Source organism: Corella eumyota, chromosome 5 (genome assembly GCF_963082875.1).
Source record: "Corella eumyota chromosome 5, kaCorEumy4.1, whole genome shotgun sequence".
NCBI classification, from domain to species: Eukaryota; Metazoa; Chordata; class Ascidiacea; order Phlebobranchia; family Corellidae; genus Corella; species Corella eumyota.
This window is the reverse complement of record NC_137494.1, coordinates 3,218,839-3,237,620: the sequence shown is the minus strand read 5'-3', so window position 1 is coordinate 3,237,620 and position 18,782 is coordinate 3,218,839. Positions and strand designations below refer to the sequence as shown.

At 28.7% G+C, this 18,782-nt stretch overlaps 3 protein-coding genes across 3 annotated transcripts; all 3 read right to left on the bottom strand.

Moving 5' to 3' along the window:
* Positions 1 to 3,362: 3,362 nt before the first annotated feature.
* Positions 3,363 to 4,419, bottom strand: LOC145753680 (peptidyl-prolyl cis-trans isomerase-like). The gene is made up of 2 exons (XM_082570102.1): positions 3,953 to 4,419; positions 3,363 to 3,707 (listed from the first exon to the last, which is right to left on the bottom strand). The coding sequence occupies exons 1-2, from the start codon at positions 4,363 to 4,365 to the stop codon at positions 3,581 to 3,583; spliced, it is 540 nt and encodes a 179-aa protein (XP_082426228.1). The 5' UTR covers positions 4,366 to 4,419; the 3' UTR covers positions 3,363 to 3,580.
* Positions 4,420 to 4,846: 427 nt separating this feature from the next.
* On the bottom strand, positions 4,847 to 10,965 carry LOC145752444 (sodium/potassium-transporting ATPase subunit alpha-3-like). The gene is made up of 20 exons (XM_082568732.1): positions 10,760 to 10,965; positions 10,320 to 10,586; positions 9,997 to 10,110; positions 9,730 to 9,864; positions 9,475 to 9,592; positions 9,063 to 9,331; positions 8,693 to 8,891; positions 8,398 to 8,520; positions 8,027 to 8,148; positions 7,677 to 7,869; positions 7,393 to 7,568; positions 7,083 to 7,219; positions 6,797 to 6,947; positions 6,547 to 6,715; positions 6,303 to 6,457; positions 6,031 to 6,154; positions 5,749 to 5,894; positions 5,515 to 5,645; positions 5,181 to 5,374; positions 4,847 to 5,116 (listed from the first exon to the last, which is right to left on the bottom strand). The coding sequence occupies exons 1-20, from the start codon at positions 10,892 to 10,894 to the stop codon at positions 5,088 to 5,090; spliced, it is 3,087 nt and encodes a 1,028-aa protein (XP_082424858.1). The 5' UTR covers positions 10,895 to 10,965; the 3' UTR covers positions 4,847 to 5,087.
* A 1,135-nt stretch (positions 10,966 to 12,100) lies between these two features.
* On the bottom strand, positions 12,101 to 18,652 carry LOC145752445 (sodium/potassium-transporting ATPase subunit alpha-1-like). The gene is made up of 21 exons (XM_082568733.1): positions 18,539 to 18,652; positions 18,065 to 18,268; positions 17,766 to 17,879; positions 17,545 to 17,679; positions 17,285 to 17,402; positions 16,924 to 17,058; positions 16,651 to 16,784; positions 16,358 to 16,556; positions 16,160 to 16,282; positions 15,951 to 16,072; positions 15,618 to 15,810; positions 15,350 to 15,525; positions 15,024 to 15,160; positions 14,722 to 14,872; positions 14,470 to 14,638; positions 14,230 to 14,384; positions 13,944 to 14,067; positions 13,569 to 13,714; positions 13,123 to 13,253; positions 12,700 to 12,893; positions 12,101 to 12,129 (listed from the first exon to the last, which is right to left on the bottom strand). The coding sequence occupies exons 1-21, from the start codon at positions 18,650 to 18,652 to the stop codon at positions 12,101 to 12,103; spliced, it is 3,003 nt and encodes a 1,000-aa protein (XP_082424859.1).
* Between the last annotated feature and the right edge of the window lie 130 nt (positions 18,653 to 18,782).

Sequence of the window (18,782 nt, the reverse complement as noted above, 5' to 3'; positions counted from 1 at the left end):
CCGCACAGGTTCAATTACCGTGTTTACAAAATATTTTTCGAAAATATTAATATTCATAAAAGTTATGAAACTTTTATTAAAAATTTATGAAATCTCAAAACGTAAAATTTTGTATTTTATTAGACGCGCATTGGCCTAACTAACATTCAAGATAAAACATTTCGCGAAAATTTTCAGTAAAACAAAAGTTTGAGGTAGTTTTTATTTTGGGTTTAATTAGGTCACGTGATATTTTTGGCCAATGATATTGCATACAAATTTCTTAAAAAAATAAAAAATTTTAAATCGAAAAATAATTGTTGTGTTAGAACCGCACAGGTCCAATTACCGTGTTTACAAAATATTTTTCGAAAATATTAATATTCATAAAAGTTATAAAACTTTTATTAAAAATTTATGAAATCTCAAAACGTAAAATTTTGTATTTTATTAGACGCGCATTGGCCTAACTAACATTCAAGATAAAACATTTCGCGAAAATTTTTAGTAAAACAAAAGTTTGAGGTAATTTTTATTTTGGTTTTCATTAGGTCACGTGATATTTTTGGCCAATGATATTGCATACAAATTTTTTAAAAAAAAAATTAAAAATTTTAAATCGAAAAATAATTGTTGTGTTAGAACCGCACAGGTTCAATTACCGTGTTTACAAAATATTTTTCGAAAATATTAATATTCATAAAAGTTATGAAACTTTTATTAAAAATTTATGAAATCTCAAAACCTAAAATTTTGTATTTTATTAGACGCGCATTGGCCTAACTAACATTCAAGATAAAACATTTTGCGAAAATTTTCAGTAAAACAAAAGTTTGAGGTAGTTTTTATTTTGGGTTTAATTAGGTCACGTGATATTTTTGGCCAATGATATTGCATACAAATTTCTTAAAAAATTTTAAATCGAAAAATAATTGTTGTGTTAGAACCGCACAGGTCCAATTACCGTGTTTACAAAATATTTTTCGAAAATATTAATATTCATAAAAGTTATAAAACTTTTATTAAAAATTTATGAAATCTCAAAACGTAAAATTTTGTATTTTATTAGACGCGCATTGGCCTAACTAACATTCAAGATAAAACATTTCGCGAAAATTTTCAGTAAAACAAAAGTTTGAGGTAATTTTTATTTTGGTTTTCATTAGGTCACGTGATATTTTTGGCCAGTGATATTGCATACAAATTTTTTGACAAAAAATAAAAAATTTTAAATCGAAAAATAATTGTTGTGTTAGAACCGCACAGGTCCATTTACCGTGTTTACAAAATATTTTTCGAAAATATTAATATTTATAAAAGTTATGAAACTTTTATCAAAAATTTATGAAATCTCAAAACCTAAAATTTTGTATTTTATTAGACGCGCATTGGCCTAACTAACATTTAAGATAAAACATTTAGCGAAAATTTTCAGTAAAACAAAAGTTTGAGGTAATTTTTATTTTGGGTTTAATTAAGTCACGTGATATTTTTGGCCAATGATATTGCATACAAATTTTTTTTTAAAAAATAACAAATTTTAAATCGAAAAATAGTAAATAAAAGGTTTATAACTTTTGTGAATATTATTTTTTTAGAAAAATATTTTGTAAACACATTAATTGGACCTGTGCAGTTCCAACAGAACAATTATTTTTCGATTTAAAATTTTTTATTTTTTTATTTAATTTATATGCAATAGCATTGGCTAAAAATATCACCTGACCTAATTAAACCCAGAATAAAAATTAGCCGAAACTTTTGTTCTACTGAAAATTTTTGCGAAATATTTTATCTTGAATGTTAGTTAGGCCAATGCGCGTCTACTAATTAAATATAAAATTTTATGTTTTGAGATTTCATAAATTATTAATAAAAGTGTTTTAACTTTTATGAATATTAATATTTTCTAAAAATATTTTGTACACACGTTAATTGGACCTGTGCATTTCCAACATAACAATTATTTTTCGAGTTTAAATTTTTAATTTTTAAAAAAAAATTATATGCAATATCTTTGGCTTAAAATATCACGCGACCTATGTTAACCCATAATAAAAATTAGCTTAAACTTTTGCTCTGCATAAAAATAATATGTTAAAAATAATCAAAAATAATGTTGTCAAAACATAATTTTAGTTGGTTGTGAACACTTGGAATAGAACTCGGAGCTTCGGACCCGAAGTTAGTTTTCTTCCGCACTTAGCTACAGTAGTTGTCTGTTTATGACTACAATTTTGCGTATACACCAAAATGCTGATACAAAAAAAAACAAAAAAAAACGATAACAATATATTTAAATAAAATCACTATACATTTCAATTCATTAAAAAAATATTTATCTTCGTACAGATTGCAGCAGCGAAAGGTTTCTGTATTTGAAGGTGATTTTAACACGAACCAGATATTGTCGTCATCGATCTAAATACAAAATGTTTTTTTTTTTAATACAAAATTATGTAGGCAATAACTTCACATAGTCACATGGGTAGACACTGATAAGGCTATAAGCATGTCAAAATGCGGTTTATAAAAACGATTTTTTTTGCTTTAATTGACATTTCCATAAAAATCTTTATCTTGAATGTTAGTTAGGCCCAAGTGATTTTTATATAATAAAAATTTGATGTTGTAATAATGTGACCAAGTTAGTAAAAGTGTCACAACAGTTTATATATCGGTAATTTTTGTTTGTTAGATAGCTGCGGTTCTAGTACGAAAATTAATTTTTGATTTAATTTTTTTTAATATGATAAGAAATATTATGGCCTATGACGTCCCATAGTCACGTGGTTAGGCTCTAACAAAATGATGAGCCAGTAAACATAAGCAGAACAACAATTTTTTTTTTTTTAATTTTTACTAAATGATTTCACAAGACTAACCAAATTATTATCAGCACTTAGTTATTGTAAAATGATTAATTGAAAACACCTAACACTTCTAATACTATGTAAGTGCTTACATAATTTTTTTTAAATAACATTAACAAATATAAAATCCATACCCATTTAAAAATATAAATAGTTTAATGAACAAAATGTATATATACAGAATTTTTCTTGTAATATTAAATCGTAAACATTTTTATTTAATTATATTGGAAAACCAACCGTTTACTTTTAACTTCACTGCAAAAAATAACAACCAGTTGGTGCGCTTTAAAAAAATCTTGAAAAAGATTAGAAGTCATTTATAACAACTGAAAAATAAAATAAGTTTAAAAATTTGATCAACATGGTTAAAATTTAATTTTGTTAATTAATAAACAACAATTGGTTATATTAACATAAATATGTTTTAATTGATAAAACATATGTGTTAGGTTTAAATTTTAGATTTACTAATTAATTTTGTGTTCTTATCTTTAAAAAATAAAATCAGACCTTTTTTAGGTACATAAAGTTTATTACAAACACATACAGACACGAAAATCATTACAAAAAATTGTTATTATTGAAACAAAATATTTGATTTGAAGTATTTTTTAAAACATAATTTTCCTCTCTAAACTCATTTTAATTTTCTAATGTGTTAAAAGTCATACACTTGCTCATTAGTTTTATTTTTATAAGTTTTTAATATTTTTGTAAATTTGTTGTTATTCCTTAATTTCTCCACAATCTTGGATTACAACTTTAGATTTAGGATGTCCTGGATGTGTTCCTTCTTCTTCCATCTTTGTTACAACATCCAAACCATCGACTACACTTCCAAATACTGTGTGACTAAAAATAAAAAAGTTTCTAAAAGTTCAGCGATAAAGTTTTTTTATTAAAAAATTGTTTATAGAATTGTTTATTAAATAAAACTGCATTAATTGAGGTAACAATCTTCTTAATAATACCTGCTAATAATAAGCACAAAATTTACAAAATATAAATCTATAACAGCAAGCTAAAAGTTATTTAATATATAGATAAAAATAGATAAAATGTAATTTTTAAGAAATATAGAAAACTTATAAACTCACTTTCCATCTAGCCAAGGTGTAGCAACTGTGCAAATAAAAAACTGAGATCCATTTGTATTTGGCCCTGAATTGGCCATAGATAAAATTCCTGGGCCAGTATGTTTAAGAGTAAAGTTTTCATCTTTAAAAGTACGTCCGTAAATACTTTTACCTCCTGTGCCGTTATGATTTGTAAAGTCCCCGCCCTGGCACATAAATTCCGGAATAATTCGGTGAAAACTGCACCCCTTGTACCCAAAACCCAATTCACCGCTGCAAAGTGCTCTAAAGTTTTCTGCCGTTTTAGGAGTGACGTCATTACGTAATTCCATAGTTACGCGACCCGCTTCGTTCCCGTCTATTGTTATATCAAAAAATACTCTGGCATTTTTGGTAGCTTTGGATGAAAATAAACGAGATATTCTTGACAACATATTAAAAATGTTTTGTATTTAGTGTACTTCACAAAAGTCTAAAACTAAATTTAAAAAATCTGTAAAATATCATAACTTAAGTTTATTATTATCTATATGCTAAAAGAGCTGTCAAAATTGACAGCAAGGTATTATTAATAATTTTCAAGACTTAACCTAATACTAGTTTAAAAAACTACCCACTACGCTTGTTTAGTATTACATATCTTTAATTTTATTAACTTGTTTTACTAACATACAGACGTGAACTTACTTAAAAACAAAAACACGTGTGTAAACACTTTTATCAAAACCTAAATTACCTAAACGGTAAATACTTTAAATAAAAAGTTTTAAGTTTATCCTCATTGGTGCACATTTTTTTAACCAACATTTCATTTTTTAAAATATTGGTTTATTACGCAAATTTTTATTGGCTTCTAATACTTCCTAGTTGATTTAACATAATACAATCCTTGCAATTATTGGTGACTTGCATATTAAACTTTAAATTTATTAACACCAGAAAAACACACAGGTATAACACACATGAAAAAATGAATTTAAACAAACTTAAAACAATGACATATATATAGATAGAGATTATTAAAGAATATAAGCAGAATTTGGTCATAAAAGTGCTTATCGTAAGTGCATAACATCAGACTAATATTTCACACTCTAACATAGATTATAAAATGATTGAAAATACAATTTTAATGTTAAGCAATATTTACAAAGCTTTAATAATATGACTCTCTTTCTACCCAACCTAAACATAAAAACAAAATATTTAAAATTATTAGTAGAGAAAATACAAAAACTTATTATTTTACCTCCTGGATATCTACGAATTAAATATCTCCGTAATTCATCATACATCCAAATAATAAGAGACCAGGGCATCGGTACAAACCACCATTCCCACTCTAGTGGATACATTTTTAATGCTGTATCCAAACCTGGGCAATAAGCTAAGAAGGTAGCCAAAGCTGTTTCCTCAAAAAGACCAATTATAAGAACTTTGTTTCTAAAACAAAAAAATGAAAGTGTTTTTTTATCCAGTCTCATAACTGTTATCAATATCAATAAGCAAAAAAGTAAGAAATAAATAAATTTTATGTAACTTTTATTGGATTTCATTATTAAAATATACAAAGTTTCACATACTTCATTCCTTGCTCAAAAATAGTCAATTTTCTTGTTTTACTGATTAAAAGATCAGCCCACTGCACAATTACTATTGCAAGAAAGAAAACTGTGTTTGTGGTGAATTCAAGAATTCTTCTAGACTCATAAGGCTAAAACAACAAAAAATTAAATGTATTAATGTCATATCGCAATATTTAAAAAAAAAAATTATGTAGTAGGGTTTAATTATGCCCTTTTTAATATTGTACTGACCCATTCCTGCCCATAGGAATCTACTACTGCCTGATTACTTCTATCTTCCCACTCAATTCTTATTCCGAACAACCTACCAGGTAGGAAACCATTATGCATCATAACTACAAAGTAGGCGTAAAAACCAGCTAAGGCTTGAATCATTCCTGTAATATAAAATAACAGTTAAAAAGTTAAATCAACTTCTATATACCTAAATAAAATGACACTTTATTGATTTATGATAATGTTTTTACATGCTTTATAAAATTGGATGCCTAATTTATAATATTCTAAACTTACCTATCTGCCCATAAGCCAAAGATATGAGTCGTTCATTGACAAGTTTATCTTTTTTAGGGTCACGAGGTTGTCGTTTCATGATATCGCTTTCTGCTTTTTCATAAGCTAAAGATATAGCTGGCAACTACAAAATAATTATGATATTAATTCACTATTGCTTAAAATTATTTTAACAAAGCCTGGACACAAAAATGATTAGATAATGTATAAAGAATGTCAAAACAATTTAACTGAAACGACACAAAATTTAAATTTTTTTTTTTTAAACTTACCAAATCTGTTCCCAAGTCGATAAACAGAATTGTGACAGTGCCAAGGGGTAAGGGAATCCCAGCAGTAATAAACAACAAAAATGGAGTGATTTCAGGAATGTTTGAAGTCAAAGTGTAAGCAATTGATTTTTTTAGGTTGTCAAAGATCAAACGTCCTATAAAAAATTTAAAAGTTTAAAGTAAATTAGCAATGAACAAGCTTTTTCCTTTACTTTTCTTTTTTTGGTTTAAAATAAATGTCTACCTTCTTCTACACCAGTAACAATCGAGGCAAAGTTGTCATCAAGCAAAATCATGTCAGCGGCTTGTTTTGACACATCACTTCCAGCAATTCCCATGGCAACGCCAATGTCAGCCTGTTTAAGGGCGGGAGAATCATTTACACCATCACCAGTTACAGCTACAATTGCCCCCTATAAGACAAACAGTAATTTGTTTTTAAATATGTGTTAGATTAGTTAGATTTTTGTATTGGTTTTAATAAAACAAATTACCTGTCTTTGAAATGCTTCAACAATGATCAACTTTTGTTGAGGTGATGTTCTTGCAAATACAATCTCGATATGATTGTTCAGGATTTCATCAATTTGAGTTTCATCCAATTCAGCCAATTGGGTTCCATGTATAACACACACTTTTGCATCCCTGTATTTATAACACAACAATAATTTGTTACTTTAGACTTAAGGCATGTTAAAAGAAAAACACTAATTATCTTCCAAAAAGATTGCAATATAGTTAGTATATAAATTGTGAAGTGTTTATAAGTTTAATTATTACCTTGGGTTAACTTCAGACACAGGGATATTTAATCTTTCTGCAATGTCATCAACAGTTTCATTTCCTTCTGAGATAATTCCAACTCCTTTTGCGATAGCTTTTGCTGTGATGGGATGATCACCAGTCACCATAATTACCTAATCAATGCAATTTTTTATTTATTAATTTTAACATATGACTATTTACTAGAATCAAAATTGTTCTTATTGTTTTTTTTTAAAGTAAGGTAATGGTACTTTATTATATATTAAACTTGACATTATTAATACTTCCTTTATTAAAGTTTGTTTATATAAAAACAAATGTTTACCTTAATTCCAGCACTTTTACATTTTTCAACAGCATCTGGCACAGATGCTCTTGGAGGGTCAATCATGGCCATAAGTCCAACAAATGTTAGGTTTTCAAGTGGAAAGTTGACTTCTTCAATGTCAAATGCATAACCAGATGGAAAATCCTCTACTGACAAGTATTCATGGCAAAAACCTTTCAAGAAAAAACTTAACTTTAAATAAGCTCATTTTTGTCAAAAATTTGCAACACAACTTTTTTTTACTAAAAACAAAGCTAAGTGTTTACCATAAAAGTTCTTACCTAACACTCTTTCTCCAAACCCTCCCAATTCCTTGTACGCAGTTTCAAAATCTTCTCGCCATTCGGGGGTAAGTTCCTCGATGACTCCATTGTTCATGATGCGATTACATCGATCAAGAATACGCTCTGGCGCCCCCTTCATGACAAGGAAGTAACGATCTTTTTCGGAAACATCTGTTTCATGAATTGATACCTGAAAATAAAAAAGGCAAAATTTAAAATTACAAATCAGCCAAAATTTAATTTCACTATAAAAAAATAATTTTTTCTAATTTTTTATCTGATATTTGACAATTTGTTTTTAGGTTTAATTTGCTATGATTACCATTAACTTTTGTCAATAGACTTACTTGGTATTTGTTAGTTGAATTAAAAGGAATTTCGGCTACTTTGGCATTTTCAAGTCTTTTTTTCTCTACATTGCCCAAAGTCAATTCACAACATTTCAGTAAAGCTGATTCAGAAGCGTCACCTTAAATGGAAATTTACAACATTTTAAATCTTGCCTACTTTAACAATCTACTTTCTAGGGTATTTATTAAATTTATGTGAAGGCTGACTAACAAAAAACATCTCCTACAGCTTATTAAGTGTTAAAGAATAAAGTGTTAAAAAAGCGATGTAGCTATTTATATTCAATTTATAATTCCATCATTTACAAATAAGTTGTATAATTTTTATTAATCTACATTTGTAATTTAAAATAAGATTTGGATTTAACCTGCAGTTTCTCTGAGTAAAACTGGAATATTTTCCTGCCCCGTAAGAAAACTTGCTCGATTACAAAGTAAAGCAATTCTTGATAATGATTTCCATGTTTCTGAGCTTGTGTCAAGACCACCACCTAAATATTATTAAATGTTATAGAGTTTTAAATCAAAAAATATAAACACTTACGTAAGGCACAAAAATTACAAAACTATATCTAAAAATAGCTTTTAAAAATTGTAACAACATTTAATTAATAAATTATTGTAAAAATATCAAAATGAATTTATTATTTACAGCAAAATTACCAGATTGATCTTCTGTTGTGTCAGCTTCCACAATAGTGTTATCAAACCACATGTGAGCAACAGTCATTCTGTTCTGGGTCAAAGTTCCAGTTTTGTCCGAGCAAATAGTTGAGGTTGATCCAAGGGTCTCTACAGCTTCCAAGTTCTTCACCAAACAGTTCTTGCGAGCCATTCGCTTCGCAGTTAAGGTCAACACAACCTAACAATATAAAATATAATGACAGCCAACACAAATATGTGCAAAGAAATAAACTCATTTGTAAAATTTGATTTATTAAATAAGTAAAACAAAAAGTTGTTTAGCTACACACACAATCCAAAAATTCCAAAAATAGAATATTAAAAAATAGCTTAAAAATAATAGATTTACCGTAACAGTGGCTAGTAAACCTTCTGGTACATTTGCAACAATAATTCCAATCAAAAACACAACTGCTCTTAACCAATGATAGCCAAGTGAAATTGCTATGATAAAAAAGGTAGCCCCCAAAAACACAGCAACAGCAGAAATAATATGTATAAAATGGGCAATTTCTTTTGCGATGGGGGTTTTCCCAGAAGATAGGCCCGATGCTAAGGATGCAATTCTACCCATAATGGTATGGTCTCCAACACGGAATACAATACCTCTGCCACTGCCTATAATATCAATAAATCAATTAACTTGAAATAAAATATGATGCTGGATTTCCCCTACTCATTTAAACTTTTAATTTGTATATAAATCATTCTTTGCACAGATATTTATACAAAAAACCTAAAAATAATATTGTAAATCTCACCCTCAACACAGTTGGTTGAAAAAAATGCAATGTTTTTGGATTCTAGTGGATTGTCATTAGTGCATTCTGTTCCCCTGCTTTGAGGCTCAGATTCACCAGTAAGTGAGCTGTTATCAACCTTTTCATGCAAAAAATGTTAATGTATTTAAAATAAGACATAAATAACAAAGTTATATTCTATTTGGTTAAAAAAAACAATTAGTTATGTATCAGTTGGTTTTAACTTTTTATACTGAAGTTGGTGCACTTTTTTACCTTCAATCCATTGCAAGTTATAATCCTAAGATCTGCTGGTATTTTGTCCCCACCTTTGATCTCAACAATGTCACCAACTACAATAGTTTCAGCTAATATAAGAGTCTTTTCGCCATTTCGAACTACCAGCGCTTGCTGTAGATTAAGAGGCAATTCTGTTATTAGTTATATACCTAAGAACTAATATATTAACTATACCATAGTTATATTAAAAAATGCAAAAAAATATTGGTTAACAAGTCAGTTGTATTTGAAACAAATTTATACCTGTGGAACTAAGTTTCTGAAAGATTCCATAATTTTATCGCTTTGTGATTCTTGGTAATATGTAAATACGCCGGTTACTATAACAACGCCGGCTAAAACTAATCCCAGGTACAGCTAAAAAATATAAGTTTTAAAGTTGGCCAAGTATTGTAATACTATTTAATTTTAATTCTAAAATATTATGTTGTGAAGATATTAAAAAAATATACATATTATTGTTATGATAAGATTAATTTAAGATCTAAAAACAATTAAAATTTATATAAAAAGGGCATTTGGTATCGCATTTAGGGCGTTAATTTATATACAAAAAAAGTACTTACATTGTCATTGCTTAGATTATCTGCATTAGTAGTTGAATCGATAGTGTAAGCTAAAAAACATAAAAAAGCGCCAAGCCACAGTAAAGTTGCAAAACCACCAAATAAATTCTTGGCAAATTTAATCCATGCAGGAGTTGTTTTAGGTGGGGTTAATGCATTAGGTCCATCTCGCTCTAAGTAATCCTTGGCTTTCTGTGTTGTGAGACCAACAGTTGGATTTGTGCCGATTTTGTCACACAATTCCTCTATTGAAATTTTATGATCATCCTAAATGTAATGTCAATATGTTACTTTGTTTTATTTTAAGATATAAGATCAAGTACGTGAAATTATATAATGTTCCAATAACAAATTGCATGAATTTAACTCTGCAAACATTAATGTCTAATTAACAAACGCATTAGACAACCAAATTAAAAACACAACTAAATTACTCTTACCAATTGGGCTTCCTTTTTAAGATCCTCAAAATTATTTCCCTTATTTTTTGATCGCCCATCTTCAATTAAAACTTCATTTTGTTGTTGAACAATTTCCGGTTCATCAACATTAGATGTCTGATAATTATTTGCCATATTTTAAGTTTAAATATTGTTTTATATGTAACAGGTATATTGTTATAATTTAAGCATATTTTTTAATTAAATGCACCTAAAAAGCAACACAAGTAAATTTAGACAATATTTTTACACACGACTTATATTTATCTTGTTCTAATATTACACTTGTAAAAACTTTAAATTAAACTATCAGTAGACTGTAAACTAAAGCTTAAACCATGCTGAAAAACCTAATTTTAACTTAATAACTGTTGACTTGTTTAAATAAAACCTATATATTAATTTCAGTAAAAAAATTTACATGTAAACAACTTTCAAAAACTATTGACAGGGTTAAAACTGTAATTACATAAATGCATTATAACAATGATTAAGTAAAAAAACGGCTTACTATATCCATGTATATATATGTTCATTATTATTAAATAGGCACGATGAAGTCACTTCCTGTTTCCTACTGAATGCCTTTTTCTTGTTAGCTTTACTTTATCAAAACAACATCAATGCAATTTTGCTTATGTAAGTGAAAAGTTATTGGGTAATACATTTGCTTGGATAGATCTTAAGTACTTGGATTTATATGTTTTTTAAAACCATTTTTTTTACCTAAAACTAAACATTTACATAATTTAGCAAAAGTGGCTACAATCTTTTTTAACAAAATGTAATATTAAAGTTGAATGCCAACATTCGCTAGATAGCAAAATTTTAAACAACTTTGTTCCAATGAAAATTTCCATTACTAGTTACGTCATGTTTTTTTAAGTAATTAGAACAATGGGTGGGCATAATGTAAATTAAAATATGACTATGAGTAAGTAATAATTTTCCTGTGCAGTTTTTATTACTTAATTCTAAACTTGATGCTTAAAAATGCTTTATTTTTTCTAATGAAATACTATTCATCATTTTTTTTAACCTTTTTAAATTATATTTTATGCTGCTTTGTCTTTATATTTTTATTGTACTGTAAACTATTTTCTGTAATATATTTTACTTTTTACTTTATAAAAAACCACAGTACACATTTTCTAATCTAATATTTTTTAAGTTGGCAATTTTTAATAATAAGTAAAAGAACAGTTAACTAAAAACACTTTTGTGTAAACAAATAATTTTAAAATTGCCAAATTTGGGGTACTGTAATGCTGCTAAACAATTTATATAATTTTTTTGTTGGTAAACTAAATAAATAACTGTTTTTTCTTTATTTTCTAAATCTTAATAATAAGTTTCTCTCTCTGTCCAGCCTGTAAAAAAAATAAAACTTTATCTATTTATTTTTCTGCATGGTGATTTTTAAATTTGACCACATTTGATTTGTCATAATATGGTTGCAACTTTTAAATAATTTTTGTCTGCAAAAATTCACCTGCACTACAACTGGCAGTTTTATTATTTTTGTTGGCCTATAAATTGGAAAAGCGAATATCGTCCAATAAGCTCCATTACATACAGATGTCAAAACCTATTTTAACCGGTAGCGTGGTGTAGTGGTAAGAACACTTGCTACACCAAACATGAGGTCGTGGGTTCAATCCCCACTGATCTTATGCTGTAGCGCCCTTGAGTAAGGCGCTATAAAGGGTATGAACTCCTGCTGAGCCAGCACTTAATCAGCAGCATAATTATCGGGCAATTATATTCTCAATAATATCCCAAACTGCCACAGGCAACTCAAGACTGGGTCGGAGTAACTGATGTTACTCTATGTTTAAGTCGCGCATTCGACTTTCCCACATCGAAGATAAAGATATATATATACAAAAAAAACTACCATATTTTAATATTTATTATTTTTAGTATAATGTTACACTTACCCCCAGGATGTTCCCGTATCATGTATTTTCTAAACTCATCAATGGTAAAAACAATGAGTGAGAAAGGCATGGGAACTAACCACCACTCCCATTCTAGTGGATACATTCTAAATGCTGCATCCATACCAGGGCAGTAAGACAAGAAAGTTGCCAAAGCTGTCTCCTCATACAGACCAGCAATCATGATATGATTTCTAATATTTTAAAACATAAAACCAGTTTGTGTTTAAGCACTGGATATATACATTAAATGGCACTAGTCAATTTTAATTGTTAAAATATGATTGCTACTCTTAACTAATATTTGCCAGTTAAAATTTACCCGCGCACCACTAGTGGCAGTTTTTAAATTTCCCAGCACTTTATATATATATACAGTCCATTAAGCTACATTATTTATAAATAATAAAACACTTTTTTTACCCCATGCCTTGTTCAAATATAGAAAGACGTCGAGTTTTACTGATAAGAAGATCAGCCCACTGAACAATCACAATTGAAGTAAAGAAAGCAGTGTGGCAAGTGTACTCAATTATCTTACGTTGACCATAATTCTAAAACCAAAAAAGCATTGTTATGCATGGTCTTTGATAAAACAGTTTCTATATTAATATTAAAGTTAGCGAAAATTACAATAAATTTTCATCTTTTTTTGTATAAATCTTTATTCTCGATGTGGGAAGGTCGAATGCGCGACCTAAACATAGAGTAACAACTGTTACCCCGACCCAGTCTCGTGTTGCCTTTAGCAGTTTGGGATATTATATAGCAAAAAGCTAAAACTTAAACACTATATTAGGTAAAACTATTGCCAATTTAAATTATCCGCAATAAGATTTACATTTAAAAAAATAAATAATAAAAGTTACCCATTCTTGCCCATAAGAATCAGTTAAATCACAATTTGTACGATCATCCCAAGGAGTTCTCAAACCCAATAATAAAGTCGGATAAAAACCATTCATCATCATAATTACGAAATAATTCACAAAGCCAGCCAGAGCTTGAATCATACCTTAGAAAAAAAAGCTATTTTATTTCTACATATTTTTTTTAAATAGTAAAAAATTTTAATTTTTTTTAAATAGTAAAAAATTTTAATTTTTTTTATCTATATTACTTGTTTAATAATCAAATTAGCAATTACTTTGTTAAAAAAACACATTTAAGAGTATTTTTTTAGCAAATATTCAAATTAATACTCCTTTATTAAAGTTTAACTAAAATAGGAGCCATTTTCTTACCAATTTGTCCATAAGCAAGAGATATAAGTCGCTCGTTGACCAATCGATCTTTCTTAGAGTCACGAGGTTGTCGTTTCATGATGTCACTTTCTGCTTTCTCATAAGCTAAAGATATAGCAGGCAACTACAAAAAAAGGTTTAAAAATATTTATTTAAAAGAAACAAATATTTAACTTCATGATATTGATTTTAAAATAACCAAAAAAACATGTTTTCCAAATTAGAAAGAAAAAGAAAATTTTGAAATAGTTGGCAAAAATTATAAATAATTTAAAAAAATATTTACCAAATCTGTTCCTAAATCGATGCACAAAATGGTAACAACACCCAGTGGTAGAGGCACATTAGCGAGGATAAACACTAAAAATGGGGTAATTTCAGGAATGTTTGAGGTCAAAGTGTAAGCGATTGATTTCTTCAAATTGTCAAAGATCAAACGACCTTTGAAAATACAAAATCATAAAATTTACAGAAACAAGCACAGCATTATTCTGTAAGTATTTGTGATTTAAAAACATATTTTTACCTTCTTCTACACCAGTAACAATCGAGGCAAAGTTGTCGTCAAGCAAAATCATGTCAGCAGCTTGTTTTGACACATCACTTCCAGCAATTCCCATGGCAACGCCAATATCAGCTCGTTTCAAAGCAGGTGAATCATTTACACCATCACCAGTTACAGCTACAATGGCACCCTAAAGAAAACAAATATACTAAGTTAAAAACCTTTTTTTGACTAGAAAAAAAACTTTTTAACAGAATAAAAAATTGTTCTTACCTGACGTTGACAACTTTCCACAATGATAAGTTTTTGTTGGGGTGAGGTGCGGGCAAATACAATTTCTGTGTGATATTTTACGATGTCATCAAGTTGTTCTTCTGATAAAGTATTTAATTCACCACCATGGACAACAGCAGCATGTGCATCTCTGTAAGCCAAACAATATTCACCAAAAATAGATTCATTTTCGCAAATTTTAAAAGTACAAAAAAATGGTCAGGGAATATAACATATATATTTTATATAGGGTGATTTTTACAAAATTTAAATAAACTTCGAAAAAAAAAAAATTTATGAACCTTGGGTTAACTTCAGACACAGGGATATTTAATCTTTCTGCAATGTCATCAACAGTTTCATTTCCTTCCGAGATAATTCCAACTCCTTTCGCGATAGCTTTTGCTGTGATGGGATGATCACCAGTCACCATAATTACCTAAACATTAAGAAAATTTTCTAAATTAGTATTGTAAAAGGTAGTTGAACAACAAAATGTAGTTTTAAATTAAATATATTATGCAAAGTGGTCATATTTTTTACCATAATGAACTAAACATGTTTTCTTTAATTTACAACATTACTCAGCTACTTTAAAATTACTTTACTAATGACTGCAAAATTTTACCTTAATTCCAGCACTTCTGCACTTAACAACAGCATCTGGCACAGCAGCCCTAGGTGGATCAATCATGGCCATAAGTCCAACAAAAGTTAAATTATTAAGTGGAAAGTTAACATCCTCTGCATTAAAACTGAAACCGACTGGAAACTTTTCTGTAGGAAGGTAAAGATGAGCAAATCCTGCAAAAAATAAACCATTTTACAAAAATTGTAAAAAGTAGGTAATATAATCAATAATTTTTTAACAAAAATTTTTTCAAAAATCAACCTACCTAATACTCTTTCTCCTAAGCCTCCCAAAGTGTTATACGCTTTCTCAAAATTATTTTTCCACTCTTGAGTAAGTGTTTCTGGTTTTCCCTTGCTCACAATAGAGGTACAACGATCTAATATTTGCTCTGGTGCTCCCTTCATTACTAAAAGATATCGCTTGTCATTTACATCTTCAGTTTCATGAATAGAGAGCTGAAAATTAAACAAAAATTGACTTGGATTGACTTCTTGAATTTTTTGTTTAGTAAACTTTGTTTCAAAAAAAAAGTAATTGTCAAAAATAGATGTAATGATTAAAGACATTATTTTTTTGTTAATAAATATATATTTACTTGATATTTGTTGACAGAGTTAAAAGGTATCTCCACAATCTTAGCGTTTCTCTTCCTTTTACCTTCAACATCTCCCAACGATAATTCAACACATTTTAACAAAGCAGATTCAGATGCATCACCTGATTTGAAGAAAAAAAAATTGATTTTTTCATAAAATTTTTTCTTGGATTTTGTTTTTCACTACCTTAATATTATATGCGACTTACCAGCACAGTTTTTTTTTAACACTGGAATACTTTCTTGTCCTTGTAAGAAAGTAGCTCTGTTGCATAGCAATGCAACTCGTGAAAGTGCAAGCCAAGTTTCAGATTCAGTATCAAAGGAAGCGCCTTCAAAAAATTAAATAAATTTAATAAAATGCTTGGTAAATAAAATATTTTCTTTATAAAAGATTCTTTTCTTACCAGTTTGATCCTCTGTTGTGTCAGCTTCCACAATAGTGTTATCAAACCACATGTGAGCAACGGTCATTCTGTTCTGGGTCAAAGTTCCAGTTTTGTCTGAGCAAATAGTCGAAGTTGATCCAAGGGTTTCTACAGCTTCCAAGTTCTTCACCAAACAGTTCTTGCGAGCCATTCGCTTGGCAGTAAGGGTAAGACATACCTAAAACGCATAAAAAACAAAACATTTTTTACTATTTTTTATTTTTTTAAATTAATTATCATTTAAAAATAATAGCCCATAGAATAAAACATACAGTGACAGTGGCCAGTAATCCTTCTGGAACATTGGAGACAATAATTCCAATCAAAAACACAATAGCTTCCAATGCAGTATACTGAAGAGACAACGAGATTATAAAGAATAAAACTCCTAGAAATACAGCAACACCTACAAAAAATTAATTTAAATTTATTTTCAAAATATTAATAAAATCAATTTTTGTTAAATATAGGTTAATATAAATCAAAAAACAAGGTTGGAAACTTCTATATTAACAAAGCAAGCACAAAGCTTCTGTTTAAGTAACCTGTAATAATTTGTATAAAGTAGTGAATTTCTCTTGCTATCGGGGTGTCAAGTTCTTCTAAACCTGCAGCCAGTGAAGCTATTCTTCCCATTATAGTATTATCTCCGCACTTCACTACTATACCTATACCACTACCTATTTGTAAAATTAATTATAACTCGAGTAATAGAGCATTAATGTAGTAGGTCCATTAAACATAAACTAAAGCGAAATTTGAAAATGTTGTATTTATTGCTTCCCTACTTCAGTTTTCTCATAAATCTGATTTAAATATTGTTAATCTATTTTTTGCTGTCAAAATTTTTAGCTTGTAAATTGATCTTACTAAACTTCTTTATCTATGCTTTAGAAACATTCTAACCTTCAACACAGTTGGTTGAGAAAAAGGCAATATTTTTTGTCTCTAATGGATTTGCGTGAGTATTTTCAGGAGTTCTACTCTGAGGCTCAGACTCACCAGTTAAAGATGAGTTATCAACCTTGATATTAAAAATTTAAAATATTTCAAGTAAATTATCCTCATTGTAATATTCCTTATTTTTGGCTATCTAATTAATGTTGAATTCTAAACATATATGAAAGAAACAAAAATAGACCAAAATTAAAATTAGTGAATATTACCTTCAATGATGAAGCTGAGATAATTCTTAAATCTGCCGGAATTCTATCTCCTCCTTTAACTTCCACTATGTCACCAAGAACAAGATTTTGTGCCAGAATTTGGGATTTTTCTCCATCCCTTACTACAAGGGCATGCTAGAAAACGAAATAAATATGTGCAGTTAAAAATCTGTAAAAAATAAACAATTCTTTTAAAAAATAATAAATATATACTTTTTTACCTGGGGTACCATGTTTTTGAATGACTCCATAATTTTTGAACTTTTAGCCTCTTGAAAATATTGAAAACCACCTGTTACTATGACTACCACAGATAATGCAATTCCAAGATACAACTAAATTGAAAAATATGACAAATTACCACTTAAAATCCCTGAAAATATTGTGCAAAAACTATAGAAATCTAGCCTTGAGAGCAAAATCGATTTTTGTTATAACAGAAGCCCTTGGTGTTTTAAATATAGTCATACTAAAACATTAAAAAAAATTCATAAAAAGGCATAATAGATCAAATTCCTACATTATCCATGTTGTATTCAGTTTTGCCAGCAGCCTCCAATGCAAAAGCAAAGAAACAAGCAATACCACCAAGCCATAACAAGGTTGCAAACCCTCCAAACAAATTTTTGCAAAATTTTATCCACTCAGGGGTGGTTTTAGGGGGGGTCAAAGCATTCGGTCCATCCCTTGCCAAATATTCTGCAGCCTTTTGCTTTGTCAAACCCTGTTAAAAACAACAATTTACTTGTAATTGGCAAAACCTTCATCAGTATTTCTAACATTAGAAAGCAGTAACGTAAAGGCTGTTTGTTTATATATTTGCCATAGAATCATAAAATAGTACCCAAATATTCACACAGATATGAAATCACATTTTTTTATTGAAAAACATTATTATTATATATAAAATTGAAAACATTATGAATAACACCAGCGAAAAAATTGAAATCAAATTCCATCCTAGCCTTATATACATTATAATAAGTCAACATACTACATCCCGGTCAGTTCCTAGCCTAACACAAAGTTCCTCGAGAGGAACAATATGTTCGTCCATCTCCACCTCCTTTTTCAAATCATCCATCTTCTTCTCTTTACCCTCCGACATTTTGTACTTTTAAACAAAATTGTTTATAAGAGACCTACCAACTAAAAAGCATAATTTTCATCAAAAAATGAGCGCCATGAACTCTACTGATTTTTAAAAAAACAATTTTCCTACTTTTTGGTATTAAAAC

Coding starts and splice junctions, on each gene's coding strand:
- LOC145753680 (XM_082570102.1), bottom strand. CDS start 4,365: ATGTTGTCAAGAATATCTCGTTTATTTTCATCCAAAGCTACCAAAAAT. Junction 3,708..3,952: donor ACACCTTGGCTAGATGGAAA/GTGAGTTTATAA, acceptor TTTTATTTTTAG/TCACACAGTATTTGGAAGTG.
- LOC145752444 (XM_082568732.1), bottom strand. CDS start 10,894: ATGGCAAATAATTATCAGACATCTAATGTTGATGAACCGGAAATTGTT. Junction 9,865..9,996: donor TCAGAAACTTAGTTCCACAG/GTATAAATTTGT, acceptor CTTAATCTACAG/CAAGCGCTGGTAGTTCGAAA. Junction 7,569..7,676: donor GTTTGGAGAAAGAGTGTTAG/GTAAGAACTTTT, acceptor TTTTCTTGAAAG/GTTTTTGCCATGAATACTTG.
- LOC145752445 (XM_082568733.1), bottom strand. CDS start 18,652: ATGTCGGAGGGTAAAGAGAAGAAGATGGATGATTTGAAAAAGGAGGTG. Junction 18,269..18,538: donor TAGGAACTGACCGGGATGTA/GTATGTTGACTT, acceptor TGTTTTTAACAG/GGTTTGACAAAGCAAAAGGC. Junction 16,283..16,357: donor CACAACAGAGGATCAAACTG/GTAAGAAAAGAA, acceptor AATTTTTTGAAG/GCGCTTCCTTTGATACTGAA.